Source organism: Glossina fuscipes, unplaced genomic scaffold (assembly GCF_014805625.2).
Source record: "Glossina fuscipes isolate IAEA_lab_2018 unplaced genomic scaffold, Yale_Gfus_2 2, whole genome shotgun sequence".
In the NCBI taxonomy this organism is placed as follows: Eukaryota; Metazoa; Arthropoda; class Insecta; order Diptera; family Glossinidae; genus Glossina; species Glossina fuscipes.
The window spans coordinates 15222495-15242581 of NW_023998416.1; the positions used below are offsets into that span (position 1 = coordinate 15222495).

Sequence of the window (20087 nt, forward strand, 5' to 3'; positions counted from 1 at the left end):
TTAATTCTGTTGTAAGTAAATAAACCACTTGTTAGAGATTCTATGATCTTTTGTGTTGGGTGCGTATTATGTGCATAGCTCTTATAAGACCCGAAGCGACTAATTGTTCGCTGAAATATTGTCATAAATGTTTCGAAACAAACATTTTTACTTTTATTCTATTTCTGTTTCTTTTAATGAAAACTTGGTTTTTTTTGCTTTTGCTTTTATTTTTATTTATATGTGTTTTTTTCTTTAGATTCTTTGTTTAATACTCCAATATGTTGAGTCTTATCAAGGCTTGAATATCGGTCTCTAACATGTAGCTGACTAGGCACGGCAGGATACCCACAACGACTTTGTTAGTTGGAAACCTGGTTTGTATCAACGTTTTGTGGAAAATGCCTATAAACACTTACATCAACCGCTAACTAGCAATCATGCAACTATACATACAAGATTTCAAAAAAAAAAAAAAAAAAAAAAAAACCGGTCACTGAATTTATATGAATTTTTGTTTTTCCGTTCGTCGGTTGCGGTTATCAATTGGTATAAATCTTTATGATGTTGCACATATGTACAGACCTTTACGAATATCTTTGCTATTGTTTCTTTAGTGTTTACATACACACAGCATTGGTTTTTGTTTTTGTTGATGTTTTTGTTCGTTTTCTGTTTTTTTTGAATATCGTTTATCAGTTGAACTAAAACGGAAAAATTTTTTTTTCATTCGTCGTCGTATGAAGAAACAATGAAATATTATTAAATTGTTAAAAATTAAACAAGAAAATATTTGAAACGTACAAGCACATGCAAGGGCCATACTAAAGTCATTATGCACGTATGAATCATATGCACAAAATTCGTAGATGAAATACATGCGTTAAGGGTGGTTATGAGAGAAATCATGCGATCGCCTGTTTAAATGGAATTAAAGTGTGAATGTGGTGTTTGACTGTTAGTTTATCGTTTGATTATCATTTTCAGTAGCGGTACAAGTTTTGCTTTTTTCTTTTCTTTTTTTTTTTTGGTTGAATATGCTTCTAATTGCGTGTAAATATGTTTGTGCGCATAGTATGCGGACATTAAATTATTGTATTATTGCCAAAAGTTAATTAACAGAAATGATGGTTCGGGAAAATCGAATTGTTTTCAATGTCGATGATAGATAAGAAAGGAAATTCCATTCGGAAGAACACCGCAGGAATCTATAGAAAATCCAAGCCGTTGTAATAAATATATTTCATGCGGTTTTCTTTTCCTCCAAATTTTCTATGAAATTTTTCTTGTTTGAAATTTTTATGTAAAAAGAAAAAAAACTCTTCAAATTTATGATGACATTTATGCTTGAGAATTCAATTTCGTATCATTGCAATGTCTTTGCGTATTTTTTCAATCAGCCGCAAACTAACATAACATAAGACTCTCGGATACCCAAAGTAATTATTACGCTCTCTTGTCAAATGATCGTTCAACGCATCACGGAAATACTTGACTTGACTTATGTTTTACTATTGTGCAATTAAAAAGGAGCTACCACTCCCACTTTGCCTTCGTTTGCAGAAAGAACTCTTGAATTGTCGTGAATTACTTTAGACGAATTCACCCTTATTTGTTCCTCTGTTTTGTTCTTCACACCTCTTTCTTATTTTTCTTTCAATCCTTCTATACCTATATATATATATATATATACACAAATATCTGCAGCATCAGTAAACAAAAATATTTGTTATCTTTAATCATAACAAAAGATCTTTTCCTCTGCTTTACTGGAGTAAGTTTGTGGGATACACCGTCATTAGATGTATGTACGCGTTTACGTGCACACAAGCGCATATACACACAGAAACATTTTTATATGCTTTTAAGATATTCAATACCCAGAGCTGATGTGTTTTTGTTTTTGTTTTTTTTTTTTTTTTTTTTTACGTTTTGTTGTCATAATTATAGGTCTTTAAGTCTCATTCATTCTTCGTTAAACAATTATATATTTCTTAACTGATTCCAATCGTCAATGTCTTTATCAGCACTCTGGTAACATTCTTATAATGCTATATTTGTATTTAGGTGACATTTTCAACACCTTGACTTTTTGAAAATCTTTTATGTGAAACCATTTTTATTTTCTATTAAAAAAAAAAAAAAAAGGGGTGAAACTTGGCATATTAACGATGTAAGATCGTATCTACTGATTTATTCAAAAAATGGTGAGAAAAACTTATTATATGGATATGCAACCATCTGAAGGTTCAATACTTTTTTTATAAAAACTTTTATACAGAAAGCGGTTTTAAGCATGATAGATAAAGAGTTTTACTTGCCTTATCACTAATTGTGAACGACCACCACTGCAAGAGTCTATTTCTTTCCTCGAAAGATCGTACCCATATACATATTATACTGCAACTTTCGCTAGTTGTTCTTGGCGAACAAATATTCAAAATTTTAAACTTTCCCGACCTTCATAATTCTTCTTCTTCTTATGCTTATTTATATGTCTTTATTCGGAAATGAGATCGAGAAAAATATGCTTTTTCTCATATCTTTTCTATCGAAATATGGTTAGAAAGAAATGGGGAAAGGGAAAAAGATAGGGAATGAGTACATGCCCAAACGGTTAGTGTTTTATACCGCTGCCCACTGAGTGTCCACTGTAACTAACATTTAAATCCGCGACCACCGAGCTGTTAGTCGCTTTGAGACTTTGAGAAATAGAGAAATCCCGTTAACTGGCGGAGTAGGTAAGAATCGCGAATCCAAAGACTGTGCTGCCGGATTCAAGTATTAATGCTGTAGAGTTCAATCTGGTCGTAGTTATAGTCAGTGTTCAGTCGGTGAAGGCATAACCATTACCTTTACCTATTGTCCACATATCCACTAGGCTGCGGCCATTTCTCTATTTCTGTCATCACTTCTTTCCGACCGACACTGTATTACGTGAATAGCGGACATTCCCTGAGTGGTTGGTCGAACAATAAAAACGAATAAGAAATAATTTCAAATCAGCGTACACTGAATCACCACATCTGTGTTATTTTTCAGCTCACACTAATACGTTAGAGTTACAAAATATTCGATAGCATTTTCGCTGATCTTTAGCTGATCTTAAGAAATATTTGGAACAGATCGATATTCGTGGCATTGGTCGATTTTTTAATTACAAATAAATGAATAAATAATATTATTAAAAAATACGCTCCACGCTGAATACAAAATTTGTTGCTCGTATATCTATGATGCGGAAGGTTTTCATAATTTAGTCTAAAGCTAGTATAGGACTAGAAGTCAAATAAACAATAGATTCAAGACAATAGATAAGAATAGTACATTCCCCTCTTTGTCTTTTGCGGACACCAACAACATAACGAATCAACGTTTATTAGAAAAGGTATTAAGAAAAACTAGAAGCCAAAGACTTGATGATCAAAATAGTCTCTAACAGGTAAAGAGATTATGGTGGGCCACAGTCCACAATTAAATAAATTAAATACCCTACGCTACCACACAGTCAACGACTTTTCAAAATAAGGGAGGTGATCCGATTGGAATCATTTTCAATAGCGTTTGTCCTTGGACCAAAGCAAGTTCATATAGGAAATTTTGGTAAAATATCTTAAAAATTGCGGCCTGTAGGCGATATATACATACGAACAGACTACCTTAGATTGATATTGCGAATCGATCGGCATAATAAACGGTGCGTCTATCTCAAGTCCGTGGGGGTGTTGCATACAACCGAACAAACTTAATATATTCTTACACCACAAATGGTATAGGGTATCAAAAGTAACTCATCTATTCTGCTTTGACACAAATCTCCAGAATTAAAATCAGCTCTTTTAGCCATTCACAAGTTATTGTCATATGTGGTCTGTAATTTGTAAAAGATTACCTATCTCCCTTAAGAAGTTGGAAACTAACTTTGTAACTTTGTAAACAATCTTAAAATTTGTTATCATTTGTTATGTAAGGTATACCTAGGAAAAAAACCCAAATTGCGGTTAAAGGATTTTCAAAGTCAAGCAAAGTAACAGAAGGCTCGATCGGAATGAGAAGAGTGTAAACTATATATCAATGGTACATGTATGTACGACATTGCACCGAAATATCATTTGGATCGTTAAGTGAGAACGTAAAAACACTACGTACTGCTTCAACGAATGCAAACATAAAACCGCTTTTCAAATCATTTCTGCCAGTTGTCTGTCCCTCTGTCCATCTTGTTTTCTTCAACCTACAGGTCGCAAATTGTCGAGATATTTCGATTAATTTTAGTATATCAACATGTTTTGTCTCAAAGACGAACGCTATTGAAATTAGTTCGGATCGATCCACTTTTTCGTTCACTTTCAATATGAGGCCTTATTTTGTAAAGACATTATATGAATAATTGTAGTAAATGTGGTTGTGGGCCCTGTTCCACTATAGGCTTTACTCGTTTAATTCAGATTAAAATAAAATTTACGTAACACAATCAAAGATTTCGCGAACTTAATAAATATTATAGTTTTCCCATATAATGATTAACTTTCTTTACCCCAAATTTCTATCTCCACCTCATTCGTTCATCAATTTGATTGTTTTACTTACTACTTTTTTTTAAACAAAATTTTCTAAAGTTTGCAAATTTTACGCAAGCGACACAAATCAACGTTTGCGTGTTGTTTTGTTTGCTTTATGAGTAAATCGCGTCCAGATTGCATCTGTGCTATAACTGAATGTATGTGAATATTTTACAATACTACTTGACGTTCTTCAAGGAATATAATAAGCAGTTATAAGCTTATTCTGCTCTTTCAATGGTGCTTTAATGCACTTTACAACGCATAGAATAATAAACGAGTAACGTTGAATTTAATAAAATTCATATTCCATCGTATTTACATACATATTGAGTTGGTACGTAATTATGAGGCGTTTCTCTGACGTGCTATATTTTAATAAAAATGTATAATATTTTATATATTTATGAACGAAAGTATCCTTTCACCTTTAGGTTAGACAAATACGTGTCGATTATCATACTCATATTCATCTCATTATGCTGCGCCACTTTAAGAAAGGACAGAAAGCAGGTCAGTCATTTCGCGATCTCAACGAACTTTTCGGTGAGGGCACAATCAGCGAAAGTCAAGGCAGAGAATATATTCCCCGTTTCAAATCTGGCGACACTAGTTTGGAAGATAATTAAAGAAGAGGTCCACCATCGTATTCCGTCGACCAGTCACTTTTGGCAAACGTGGAAAGGGACGAAAGCTTCACCACACGAATGCTGGCCGACAACTTCAATGCGAACTATTCAAGCACCGTTCGTCATTTCAAAAAACTTAGAAGGGTGCGGAGATTGGCTGGATAGGTCCTCCACGAATTCAGCGACACTAATTAATCCGAACATGTCCGAATTTTGACCGAGATGCTTAAACGAAGCGAACGCTTCGTCTAAAACCTCTTGATAAGTATGCATCAACCTACTAGTTTAAATCCCAAGTGACTATAGCTTGAACACCAGGACCTACATTAATTCACTTTGATCAGAAGCATCGCTTGCGATATCTTTGATCAAGAGGAAACTGACAAAATTAATATGCCTCCAATCTCTGAATAATACATATAAGATATATATGTATAATTTTGAAAATACATTTACCTAGATGCGTTTGTGTGTGCGTGCGTAATCTACGCGAGGAGACGATATTAAACATGGGGAAGTGAAATAATTACAATGTATTTTCGACTGCAAGAGGTCAATAAATATAACAAATAAATATATTTGAAATAATAATAATAAAGTGAAAAAGGAAATTTGCAGAATCAATTTAATTCAAATTTATACACATAAACGTATCATCTACATGTAACTATAGGCAGTTGTTTGTGCGAGCAAACCGACCCAAATGCAGAAATGCACTTTCGGATAAATTTGTTTTAAATTTCATTTCGATGACTATTCGGATAACTTTAACTGGATTGCATTGACCAATCAACAAACGTTCCTTGCCATACACATAAGTGTACAAGTTACTCGTTTACATTCATTCGTATATATGTGTGAGTAAATCAACCCTACTTTTTGTTTTTCGCTATTTCTATATGCTTTGGTTAAAAGGAAGGCAGTTAGACTTTATGCTTATAAACATTAACAGAGTAAAGTCAGTTAACAGTGCGCAGTCGTTCTGGATGGACGTGTATGGTGAAATTTCTATATAGATTGCGAAATTAAATGTATACAATATAATCATATATTTGTGCGTGTATGTGCATGTGTGCGTGTGTGTTTTAATACATTATTTCTCCATAAACACATACGTACCGGGTAATAACAATTACGAAATAATTTACATACATATATATATATAAGAGCGATCAGTGAAAATGGTCGTTCAAACTTCAATAAATTTACCAATTCGCAATAACTGTTCGCCGGTGCATATATCTCGCGTGCAAATCGATTGGGATATTAATGATAGTGTAGTTCCACATGTCACCGAATATGACGACTTCCAAGATTGGGCCAATGGCCATTGTCGCCTTGTGTATTCCGCTAATAATGAAGATGCTAGAAAACATTCATCAGGTTGGGCAATGAGGAACACCAACAACCATAATATTAACATACTGAAAAAAAGTTGTCTTGGTGTCTTGTTATGTTCCGATAAATGCAAGTTACCCAATGGTAATAATGTTAACTTAAGACCCGCCATCTGCGATAAGGCCAGACGTAAACAACAAGGAAAACCATGTCCGAACAGGTAAGTCCATTGAAAGCTACCTCAATAGGGCGAATCCGCATTCTCTTCAATTTCATGTGTTTTCGCTCCCAATCAAAACTATCGCTATCAAAACTAATTCGGGTGAATCAGTAAAAGCTTTTGATTAAAAATCGATATTAACTTGATTTTCTAGAAATTGCTCGGGTCGCTTGGAAATTCAACCGTGTCGTGGACATTGTGGATATCCTGTTACACATTTTTGGCGTCGTTCCGGTAATTCTATATTTTTCCAAGCCAAGGGTACTCATGATCACCCCAGACCTGAAGCTAAGGGCTCCTCAGAAGCCCGTCGCCTACTGGGAACCGGTCGCCGTGTTCGCAGTTTGGCAGTCCTCTTAGCTAGAGACGCTGCTCTTAATGAAAAACTAAATAGCTTAAAGACTTGCAAAAACCAAAGGAAAAACTTGAAAAACAACAGTGAAAGTTGCAATCGTTCTTTAAAAAGTGACTATCCCTTGGGATTGCAAAATAGCCCAAGCACGGTGGGTATGTCTGCCTCCTATGCGAATATTTCTCAAAAACTTAATAACAACAATGTGGTTAATCCCGAATGGATGGCGGTAAACAATTTGGAAGAATACCCTACTTCTAGTGCAGGACTTGCAGATTTTGGATGCTCTATTAATACTACAATGGACCAAATGCCGTGTATACAAAATCATCCCAATGTAATAATGAACCCATCACTCGCGCAGCCAACATTCAGACACCCGCAAAATTATGCGGTAAATAATTCGTCATCGATGAATTACAATGCTGTCTGCGATCAGCATACAGCTTCGGCGACAAATTTGCCAAATTTCACAAATCATGATTCGCATAAGTGGTCTTCAGAAAATTGTGATGACAACTCGAGTTTAACTAGCAGTTCCGGCTATAATTCGGATGATTATTATTTCCCTGCTTACTTGCCTACCGCCTTCAATAATTTCGAAGCCAATCAAGGCGACTCTTTACCGACAACAGTATCCGTGGGGGCCCAAAATTCGAATAATTCGTACTATACAACCTCTTTGTCATCCGAAAACGACATGTATTGCAGCAATTTCGACTCTAATCAAGCCTTACCAATGTTTGAAAATGGAACAGCGAATTATCAAGCGATACCTACTCATAGCTCGCATTTTCCTGAGAGTGCGTCAAATCAATCTGAGCTGAATCACGCTATAGCGTCATCGGATCCCACAGCAGGTAGAGATGTTGATTTTTACTACAGTAATGGCGGGGATGCCTGGAACATACAAATGAACACATCACCATTAATTTATGGCGATAACGCAAATGAAACTCTCCACCCTTTAATGCAACAAAATCAAGCGATGACGCTGCCTACAGGGGTTTATTAACACATTTAATTATTACTTATTTAAGTGCTTATATTGGTTGTAAAATTTCTTGTTTAAGAATATCTTTTATAAAGTTTCTCATCATTTTTTTTATAATGTATTGCATTCACTTAACCAAAATTACATATGTAAAACATTATGTTATGATCACAATGATACACAAGTTTTTAACGTTTTATTTGACAATATCTCATTTCTTCTTCTTCTCATAGAATTAATGACGCCTTTTTCTAAAAATTATTTTAATTTTATTAATTAAGTAGAAGAACACGTGCATATGTATGTGTACTTTTCGATGTAGTCTAGTCAATTTCCAATGTTAACGAAAGTTTTTTCACATCACTGTTAAATGCATTTTATCCGATATGTTTCTACTTTATTATGAAATAAAAACTTTTTCTTTGCATTTTTCTACATATTTCGCACTTGTTTTTAAATAATATCATCCCCGGTGAATATTCAAATGTTATCTGAATTTGACAAACAATATTCGTTCCAAATCTATAAAAAAAATTCAAAGAACCTACCGGTTACCTACCAGTTAATAGAGGCATAAAACATAAACATCTTTGGTGTAAAACATAAACAATCCCTTTGTGCACATGGAACTATTTATGCAATTTGTAAATAGCGAATTTAGGTCAGAAGTTGTTAAAGAAAATACACTGAAATCTTATCCTAGGTGTTTCCAATTTTCCAGTTAGTATTTTTTATTGACGTTGTTATTGATGAGTTACATGGCTCTCCAAACATAATTTGTACAATTATTTTTTCCGAACGACCCGGGGAAAAATGAACTTGATAGTCAATATTTCTGACTTTGATAAAATAACCTCGCTTGCGGTAATGTACGTAAGAAATACAAGATTATCTTTGCTGTCTTTATTCTGTAACATCTCATTCAATAAGTTTGTAGGATGACATGCAGATGTTGGACGACTACTGACGAATCCATATATATCGAAATGAAGATTTATATGGTGGACAATTTTTAGTAGGCTTTGTCTTTGTGCCAAGATATACTAGTACACCATACTTTATCAGTTTATGGCCTTTACAGTGAAAATAAAAATGGGCCAGACCAAAAAAAAAGGAAACAGACAGATAGCCTTAAATCAATTCGGAAAATGATTCTGCATCTATTGACACATTAAAAGGTGAGTCTACACCAAATCCTTCTTGGTGCTGCACACAGCCACAGTCTCAACACGAAATTCATATTTTTCCATCATTTCACAAAAAAAAAAGCGTAACGCGTAGACCAAAAGGCGGAATGTCATGAAATTTTGACATATTTTGCTTAAAGGTTGATACTATTTCGCAATATTCGTCAATAGTGGCGGCATTTATCGCATCCTACGAACTTACTGAGCGAACAGTTTGGGAGACTAATGCGAATCAGAATTTAACAGTGATGTGCTTCACTGCTCTAAGAACATTTCTAGATCGTAAGGCGACGAACGACAACCCTACAATTCTCGAATTTATTCACTTATTTTTTCAAATATATATACAATTCAGCCCCAATGAAGCCTTAGCTGAATTAAGCAATATAAAATTATAGGCTTCATATTGAAGTTACAACATAAGGTTAATTAAAAAGAAAAAGATTAAACCAGATATCTATATATAAAAGTATAAACAAAGGTTAAAAAGAAACAAGTAAGAAAATTATATTCGACTATGAACGAATTGTTTATACCCACCATCTTTCCCTTAAAAAAAAAAGGAAGATGGAAAAAAATTAAATTTTCAAATCCACTAACATTAAGTGGGCGTAGCCGCTTTTTTAAATTTTTCTACAGGTAGCATAGGAATATACGTGAAAATTTATACCGTTCAACACGTTGTTGAAGTTGATAAGCAACGTTCAAAAAATCCCATATTTAAATTTTGAAAACAAAATTGATCTCACCTTACGTGAAGCCAAAGGCCACGTTACAAAACGGCGTTTTGAATTGATCCACTTCTTCCACCACTTCCCATGTAACGCCCTGTTTTGAAAAGCCATTATTGTATGGAGGAAAATTGCAATTTTCAAAATTTCTCGACAAAACTCGTTCTGTAATAGTGTTTGCACATTCTAAATATGATTTTTTCAACCTTCTCTTATACAATCATTCATAAGGTAACAAGTAAGAGCATTATAGTCAGGCAAGGCCAAGTATTGCATACTATACTACACCACTTCACCTGGTACTGTTATTCGCTCCTTTTCGTACACCCAAAAGTAAAACATTTGAAAATTATCAATTTACTTAGATTGAATCCGCCTGAGTGGCCGAGTAGGCAAGAGTCTCGACTAGCAACTCAATAGTCGTGGGTTCAAACCTCAAGTGCGGTAGAGTTTTTTAATAAAAGCCGATAGCCCTAGATGCTGGTGCTTTAAGACTTTAGTCTTAGAATTTATTCTCTGGCTAAATTTATAATAATAATAATAATAATAATAATACTTAGATTGAAAATTTGTGATATCTAAGATATCTAAAATCAAAATCGCAAAAGGATTAGCTACTTAAGGAAGCAGCGTAGAGCAATAAATTGTATATCGATAAGTTGTTTATCATTATGTATATTAATCCAAAATATTTTCTCATTGTATTGAGAATGGGAAAAAAAATGACAAAGAAAGTTCAATTATCCCGCTCATAACTTTCTCGAAATGTCACATTTTTACTGAACAAATTTTTTTTAGGTTCAATAATTGGAGAACTACAAAAGCTATAGTAAATAAACTGATTGCAATAAGTATGAAAAATGCTATAATGAATTGCATGCGTATTGCATGCGTTCTCTCGCCCTTATATGCTTTTCAGTTTTTTATATAATTTGCTCAGGTATATACTTAACATTTTGTATCCGTTAAATGAGATGTTGTGTCAACGATTTACGAATTTTTTTGAATTACCCGCAAATCAAATGCATAAGCAATTTTTTAATCCAATTATAAATTTATTGTGACATTTTTGTCTCCATGTAGACAAGTATGCGCACCATAAAATCGCCGCAAAAATTCATCCTTTCAAAAAAAGGCTTACACACTATAAACAGATTAATAATAGTTATTTAAAAATGCAGGAGTTTATCCCAAACAATATACAAGGGGTAAGCTATGAGAGTATGAATGATTAGCATGTTTGTATTCTTTTTTTTCCACTTTTCGGTTTTCGCTTTTCGCTTTTCGCTTTTAACCCTTAAAACGTTGCATCGATACCTAACATATATGTATTCATTTCGAGCCAATCTAACGCCCATTTCTAAAAAGTACATGCGCATCGTTTCGCAATGCTTTCTCGAAGTCGAACTCATCGTATTGCATTTATAATTATTGCTCTTTTTTTTTTTTTTTTTTTTTTTGTAAATACTATTAAGGCCAAGAAGGTAAAACTCTTCACTCATATGCATATGTATATGTATACATGTGTATGAAGGAACTTGATATTATATGCAAATTATTATTTAAATATTTAACGCATTAAAGCAAAGCATTGCTGTTTGTATGTCTACTTTGTAATGCTAGGTAAGTGATACTAGGTACACACGCTTAACACACTCGAAGCATGATTTGAAAGAGGATTCATTTTGTGTATGCCTGTTTGTCGTTTTTTCGTCTTTGTGATTTCATTTGTGTTAATTTGTGTACAATAAATCACAAAACAAAAAGCGTGCGCTTCCTGACTAAAAGATGTGCTTTGTTGTTATCCTGTTATTGTTTTTTTTTTTTTTTTTTTTTATTTTTCACCTAACGTTTGAGGGCTTGAGAATAATTTAGAGGACTATTCGTACAAACAAACATTAATTCGGTCGGTTAATGCGTTTTAGAAGTTTGTATGTTTGACTTTAAAAGATTTTATTGTTATTGTTTGTTCTTTTTTTTTTTGTTTTTTTTTTGTTTCTAGTTTATTACCGTAATATGCAAATGTATTTATGCTATGTGTCATCCTATATCCGTGATATTTATTTTCTTTCTATTGACATGTTTACAGACAGATTTGACTCATATAAAGTACGTGACTACTTGCGCTGGCTATTCTATCTTTATCCTAAAGAGAACCTACATCAATTTTCAATATTCGAATTATTCGCTTGCTCAGAAATCTTTCAAAATGATATATGTATCTTTAATGAATCGCACGCACCGTATGAAATGTAAAAAATTCTCTATTAAAGCGCAGGCATCTATGAATTCCTTAAAATTTTGAACAGGATATCAATACTTCTTCTCTTTGAGCGGTCACGTTGAGTTGAACAGTGAAGCAGTTCAACTAATAGCACACTTGAATATTATACTGAATAAAGCTCGTCACCACTTATGCTATGTTATATGTTGTTTTTAGATATATTATACAATGGATGTAATGCATCTGTATCTGGACAGTTCTTCCATACTTGCAATATCACGGCAAACTTACTTTTATCTATCTGATTTCAACATGCAATACTGTCAAGTATTTTTTACTGCATTTTTTTTACATTCACAACCGATACTAAATACATATATTCGAACAAGGGACCAAAAACAACACGCAAAAAAAAGGAGAGCGTTATTGCATTTAACTTATATAGACTTTTGATCTAGTGCTTGTGGCCAATACATATTTTTGTATAGGGATTTATGATTTAGGATATTAATTGAAGGAGAATCACGTAAGCAATAATTAACAAACGATATAAAGCAGAACGCATCGCTACAACGTTTATTATATGCAAGAGTTAGTGCGACGATTTCATTTAAATTACCTTCCGGTTCATTTCGCTTTTTATTATTTTCCTTTCCTGTTTCCCATAATAATGTGAATGATAAAACGGGAATGATCCCCGTAAAGCTTTAACCTTAATTACCTCGATCGGATCGACGGTCCTGCCTATGCTCTGGTGCAGCACTCGTTGGAAACTGTTTAGAACAACACAATGGCTTTGCATGCTGTGACGCACACAATGAAAACATGGCATTCCATGGAACGTGCGTGTTATTCTAAACAAAACTGCTCGAATTGCTAAACCATTCATTCTCATTCCCTGAATATAGGCTTTTAAGTATGCCGCGAGACTTGAAACCTATTGCAATTTATTGCGAGTCAAGTGCCCATTGGGTTTTCTTCAAATCACCAATAGCATTTTAAGGACCCATCCTATAGCTTCACTTTCTGCACTTCATTAATGATATCCGCTTGCTCCTTTTTGTTACTTTCTTAAGCTAACAATTCTTCTAGTGACAGCAGTCTGTAACACGAAAACGTTGACATGAAACTCTATCGCTGTTAATAGCTTCCACATTACAGAAAATTCTCGATTGACGCAAGATTCTGAACCTACATGCAATTACATCAGTCTATCTACCCTATTGGAACGATCACGGTCGCAAATATTAAGGAAAAGAATTGTCATTTAACACATTCATGCTTAGTTGGCCTAGAAAATTCTCAACATATAGCATTTAATTCATAACAAACACATGTGTGAAACTCAATGTACATATTTATCAAGATCATCTAGAGCTGCAATTAAAAGTGCGGAGAGGGTGCAAAAAATTTCGAAAAACACTGATCCAAGACCAAATACAATGTTATGTGTTTGGTTTAGCCGACGGGTGATGAAGATTGTCCACCAGGCAAACATAATCTCCTTATTCGGTTTATATACACGGAGGGGACTTCATGCTTTCCTTCATATTACACTTTCTTATATTGCAATGATATTCATTTAACCATATTAACCCCATTTGCACAATTTTTAAAAATTTCATCTAATTTCCTTCCCCGTAAGAATATTTATTTTTCTATTTTCCTTTGGACTTTTAAAGAGAAATGTTTAAAGGAGAAAACGCTCAGCTTAAAAAAAGTACCGTTTTATTTGCTTTAATTTCATATGTTCCTTTGGCAAAAATCAAGTTTTGATGTCGATCTTCTTTCCCATCTTCTAAACGCAAAAACATAGTAACGCTTCATTGTGGTAAGACCTTAAGTTAATATAATCGTTTATACCATAGAAGATAAAATATTATTATTTGCAAATATGTCGGCCAAACATTATTAATCAGATTTTTTAAGTTACAAGTTAAAGTATTGCCATAGAAATGAGGGAGTTTTTAATTGACTGTAAACTGCAAAAATACATTTAATAGTTTTCGTGTAAGGATAGAAAGAACTCAGTTTAGCTAAATCCGTATTGACAAAAAACCAAACATTAAAAATCAAACAAATGCGTTAGAATTCAAAAATATTTTCCTAACAGCTGTTATTCGCTCATTTTCAAAGTGCACTTATGATCGCAACAGCTTTCACATCTGAGTTTGTTCAGGGTTGCTATTTCAACGTAGCCCTTCAACATACCTTACCATGTGAACCAATGTTTTTTCTTTTCTTTCATATAGAGAGAACAGAGACACTTTGCAACAAAAAGCAACTTTATTTTGAAGGGCGTTTTTTGCCTAATGTTATTTCTTCCGCAATAAGATGGTAGATCCGGTTGTTTTTGCAAACTGAATTCAATTTAGTATATGAAACAGTTTTGCGGTATATATGCATTTGCTGTGAAAGTGCCTACATTTGCAGTGTTTGCGTGTAATTGCCGTCAAAGCCCTAACTAGGATAAACGTATTTGCACCGTGCATCATGTATTCGAATATGAAAATATGATTTGGTCGCGCTTGTTTATATGCATTTAAATATATGTATATTAGATTGCATAGGTTTTAAGACATAAGACAAATTTATAAAATTAACATTTAATGCAACTTAAGATTCGATTGTGGTACGATGAGGTGACATATTACGAATTCGTTTCTGTTTGTGTACATATTATAATGTAAATGTTTACTAACTTACGAAAAGAAACTACAATTGTTTTTTGCTGAAAATAATCCAACTCTCAAAAAAAAAACTCTTCATCTTGTTATCCTGGCGCTTTGTGGAAATCTATGTAAATAAAATCTAATCACATCTTCAGTAATGCCCAGAACGTCCAACTTATATAATGCATAGAGAGGTATGCAGCATGCGTAGTGGCAAAAATCAAAATTTAGATTATTCTTCAAATGATATAGGATGGAGTATATTAGATAGTAATACATTGGCAACTGCAGCTACTAATGTTGTTGTTTCGTTTATCACTTCAAGGTCATAACTTAATGGATTTTCATAGCATCACCACAGCAATACAGGCTGCAAACGCGTCCTTTCTGTACACCGCTTAAGCCTTTTCTCCGTTTTACAAATTCAAACTGTCCCTTTCGTTCACATTTTAAGTTAGAATTTACTTTACGTAATGCTTCGGAGCAAAAATATAAATTTGTCGGTGTTACAGTTAGAAGCTTTATTTTTTGTCGGTTTTTTAAATGAAATATATTTGAATCCAAGTTTGTACCCATCTTACTTTTAAAATATTTTATTGTAAAATGTTTTATTCTGAAATGCTTTAAAAATTCTCTGTTCAATAAAACTGGGAAACTCTAATTTGCAGTTCTAAATGGTATTCCAAAATTAACTGGGGTCGTAAATTTGGCAGCACTGTCCACTTTTATGGAAATTGTTGGATATGACTTGAAATTATTAAAGCACGTGTGAAGAGGCAGACGCATATAAACATAAATTTGTAAACCTCAGTGACGCAGCAAGCCGAGAGGATAATAATAATGGTATGTATATGCTAATGAAAATGCCGTAAAATCTTAATTAAATTTTTGCAATTATAGTCTGAAGAAATAAATCCAAAAGCGTTTCCTTTAGCCGATGCGCAATTAACGGCAAAGATTATGAACTTGCTGCAGCAAGCTCTGAATTACAGCCAACTTCGTAAAGGAGCTAACGAAGCGACAAAAACATTGAATCGAGGTTTGGCTGATATTATTGTAATGGCAGCCGACACGGAGCCAATTGAAATATTGTTGCATTTGCCGCTATTGTGCGAGGATAAAAACGTTCCGTATGTGTTTGTTCGTTCCAAGCAAGCTCTCGGTCGTGCCTGTGGAGTATCCCGCCCAATCGTTGCATGTTCAGTGACAACTAATGAGGGCTCACAGTTAAAATCACAAATTACGTCTATTCAGCAGGAAATTGAAAGGCTCTTAGTCTAATCGCATTCTTCATTAAATATATCCATTGAAATATTGTACAAATTTTTGCAAGCGAAATAAACTTCCAAAAAAGTGATATTCCTTTTGTAAACCCGCCCACATTTTTTACGCTAATGTATTTAGCAGAGAAACACTAAGATGGATGATGTTATACTCACTCAATGGCAACTATTTAAACAATCGATTTGTTTCCTAAGCTTGCATAAGAGGATAAAATTCTTGTATTCTATAATGAAAAATATATATTCAAGTTTACTATTTCACTGCATCTGTTCGCAGTTTTGCACATATTCTATATCTAGTCTGTATATATTTGAATATTTCTTTGACCAAATACATATACATATAATATTACATACAGTGTAGAAGAATCTAATTCAAGAAAAACAAAAACATCGGAATTGGAGGTGAAATGAGGAGACAACACAAAAATCTGTAACAAAGCCAGACTTTGGCATCAAAGGGAGTTTTTTATTTTTTATGTCTGAAATCAAAAAATCAACAAAGAACAAAGAGAATAAACAACAACGAATTTCAAATAGTATGAAAGCAGAGCTTTACCTAATTGATCTATCAATGATATTGTTGATACGAGTCTCTGAATAGCCGGGTACAAGTTTGTGAATGATTTCTTTGAGAAACAAGTCACTGACACCAGGACGGCTGCGTTCAGCCAATTCGAATACCGATTTTAAATCAGATATATCTAATACGTTCAAATTCTTACTGGAATTGCTATATTTGCGTTGAATCTACAAACAGCGACCAAAATTTATGAAATGTCTCCAAGTAACGGAATAATATAATTCTTACATCAGAAAGAACAGGAAAGATGAAGTTATTTAAGCACGAACTATTGGTTTGGATGATGGCACGATTTCCAACGCCAACAATTTTAAGATTCGCACTGGTTGTGTTCAGTGCCGAAGCAGAAGATGATGCCACTAACTCCGGGCTTATAAATTCATTAGAAACGTGCGTATTGCCTCCGTTGTAAACATTTCCCAAGCTACTGCTGGAAGCTAGTGTATGACTGGACGAGGCCACAGCTACTGCAGAAGATGACGCTGTCATTGTACTGCGACGCAGCGCTCTCTCCTCGTCTTCAATTTTACCATGATCAAGTAATTGCAGCTAAAATTACATATTGAAAACATTTTACAATTACTCGACATTACATTTATACAGGATTAGATCAATGTATTACCGAAGAACGTCTCTCGATATCTGCATCCAAAGAAGTAGTACGTGCTGGCCGCAAACTAATTTTCTGTTGTGGTTGTTGTGGTTGCTCTTTAAAATTAGAAATGGAACTGTTGGACTGAATACCAGTCGATTTCGATTCGACATTGCTTGCAGAAACTTCTTGGTGATGCTGCTGCTGTTGCGTTTGATGTTTTTGTCCCAATGCTAATTGCTGATGTGCGTGATGATAACTGGAATCACGGGAAGGCGTTGATGCAGATGCCGCTGCTGCCGACGCAGATGAGACTACTGTCGCACCAGATGATGGCATTGATTGTGTAGATGAATTTGATGGTGTAGGGACTGACGCCGAGAAACTTGGTGAAATATTTTCTCGTATATGAGATACGGCTGGAGAACTAGACGAGGTGTTCGACGGATGTTTTGTAGCGTGATGAGCAGAATGTGTTATCGGCACTAAACCATCCATATTTTGAACCAATTTTTCCATCTTTAATTCGTGATCATCCAAACGATTAAAATGATTCACGGAAACACTTTTCGAAGTTTCACTATTTACATGCAATCCTTTAACTGTCATTATCCATGGCTCATCATTATTGCAACCAGGCTTCGATTCATCACTGAATTTACATTAGAATTAGAAAACAGGTAAATGTAAAGAATTTTAAATAAGCGTACTCACCTATCGGAATTCTCGGATTCTGTCTCGCTCTCGTCGCCTTTTTGTAATTTCCATTTTTTATAACGATCAATAAGATCAATAAGGTACGAATTTTTTTTAGCTTTCTTGATAAATGGATATTTAAGTAATTCTTTCGCTGTAGGACGCTGAAATAGAAAAAAAAAATGGTTTTAACAATAATTTTTTCTCTTATATTAAAACGCGTACATTTTCAGGATCCTTGTTAAGGCACGCTTCAACAAAGTCTTTGAATGACTTTGTGTAGTTTCCAGTCAACTGTGGTGGATTGTTTTTAGGAATGAGGAACAAAACACGCATAGGATGCAGTTCAGAGTTAGGTGGCTCACCTTTCGCCAGTTCTATTGCAGTTATGCCCAGTGACCAAATGTCAGCCTTAGAGTCGTACATCGATTGTTTAATTACTTCAGGGGCCATCCAAAAAGGAGTGCCCACAAAAGTATTGCGCTTCGAAGTGGTGTTAGTCAATTGTCCAGCAACACCAAAATCAGCTAACTTGACATCACCCATCTCACTGAGCAGTACGTTTGCGGCCTTGATATCGCGATGAAGCTTACGCTCCGAATGAAGATAATCTAGCCCCTTAAGAACTTCACGTAGTATAATGGCAATGTGCATTTCTTCGAAAGAACCAGCTTTCATAAGATCTAAAGCCGAACCACCGCCCAGGTACTCCATAATAATCCATAATTTGGTACCCTTAAGAAAAGAGCCATAATATTTGGTGACAAAAGGAGAGTCACACTGTGACAAAACCATAATTTCTTGTTGAATGTCTTCAATTTCATCTTCTGCCTCTTCTAAATCGATGATTTTAATAGCAACTACCTGCAAACGAATACAAAAGTTAGATGAGTTGTTACTATGAAAAAAAAATTTTATTGTACTTGTTGACTTCGATTGTCCACGCCCTTAAATACCTCACCAAATGATCCTTTCCCAATACGTTCTTGCTTCGTAAATATTAGTTCTGGATCCACTTTTTGCTGTTTAAATGAAGTAGAAGTTGATCAGTTAAACAATTTATTGAAACTTTATAGATTTTTTTTGGTGTAAATCATACAGTGGAGTAAATGTATAGAGTGAGATTAGAAACAACAAACAAAACAATATGAGTCGCGTGATGATCTCATATATAATAGAAGCGGCAAATGATCGAAACCCTTATCTCTTCTCTTGATATTTTCTTTTTTGTTATTACTTCAAGCAATTACTCCGCTTACCTCTGTCCACGACATGATGGGCAAATTGTATCGATAGTCCAAATTGCCTTTACTGCCGTTGTAATAACTTTTGCTGTTATTTGGCTTTTTTAGGAGACAGATTTATTGGTTTCCGTAAACATCAGCACCTAATACTTGGTAGTAAATGAAAAAGCTAAGAGTAAAGTCGAGACGAGACGAAATTTGCTATCGTTAAGCCCCTTTTTAAGAAAAAAACACAATAGCCAATTATGTGTGTATGGAAAGGAGTCCAAATATTTGCGTGTTCTCTCCTCACGTGCTTCCAATCGCCGATTTTCTTACGTTCTTACGTTTACTCTTATTGATCTCACATGAATTTCTTTTTGCCACTTATTCTCGCTACGTTTGCACTTAGCAGGTTTTTATTTGTCGTATTTATTGATAACAGTTCCCACTTGGTTAGAAAAGGTCACTCCTTTCAACACCCTCTCGATTGGAATTTTGCGTATCCACTGTTTTCATGAAAAAGGGGGACAACCAACATAAATAGTCAATTTTGTCGTTCACTCAACTCTGTGAACGAATTGCACAGATTTCGAAAAAAGACAGATCTTGTTTCACACACCACCACCAATACTTCTTTTTTTTTTTCTATTGCATTAATTTCGTCTTCTTTTTGCTTTGTTTTTAATTTTATTTCTTAACACTTCTCTTATTTCGCTCTTGGAGTATGAAAGTTTTTTCATTCTATTTTGCAACCGACTTTCTTTTTTATTCAATTTTCAACGTTTCTAATTTTGGGAGTTTGTGTTCATTTCTTTCTTT

General features: G+C 34.2%; 3 protein-coding genes across 3 annotated transcripts; 2 read left to right on the plus strand and 1 right to left on the minus strand.

The window, feature by feature from the left end:
• Positions 1-6351: 6351 nt before the first annotated feature.
• On the plus strand, positions 6352-8095 carry LOC119632949 (transcription factor glial cells missing). The gene is made up of 2 exons (XM_038026114.1): positions 6352-6728; positions 6883-8095. Exons 1-2 carry the CDS (start codon positions 6352-6354, stop codon positions 8093-8095), a joined length of 1590 nt encoding a protein of 529 aa, XP_037882042.1.
• Positions 8096-15637: 7542 nt separating this feature from the next.
• Positions 15638-16266, plus strand: LOC119633792 (NHP2-like protein 1 homolog). The gene is made up of 2 exons (XM_038027539.1): positions 15638-15731; positions 15789-16266. The coding sequence occupies exons 1-2, from the start codon at positions 15729-15731 to the stop codon at positions 16167-16169; spliced, it is 384 nt and encodes a 127-aa protein (XP_037883467.1). The 5' UTR covers positions 15638-15728; the 3' UTR covers positions 16170-16266.
• On the minus strand, positions 16173-20087 carry LOC119633791 (serine/threonine-protein kinase svkA). The gene is made up of 8 exons (XM_038027537.1): positions 19302-20087; positions 18966-19064; positions 18268-18906; positions 18061-18206; positions 17377-17998; positions 16983-17303; positions 16731-16921; positions 16173-16653 (listed from the first exon to the last, which is right to left on the minus strand). The coding sequence occupies exons 1-8, from the start codon at positions 19314-19316 to the stop codon at positions 16641-16643; spliced, it is 2046 nt and encodes a 681-aa protein (XP_037883465.1). The 5' UTR covers positions 19317-20087; the 3' UTR covers positions 16173-16640.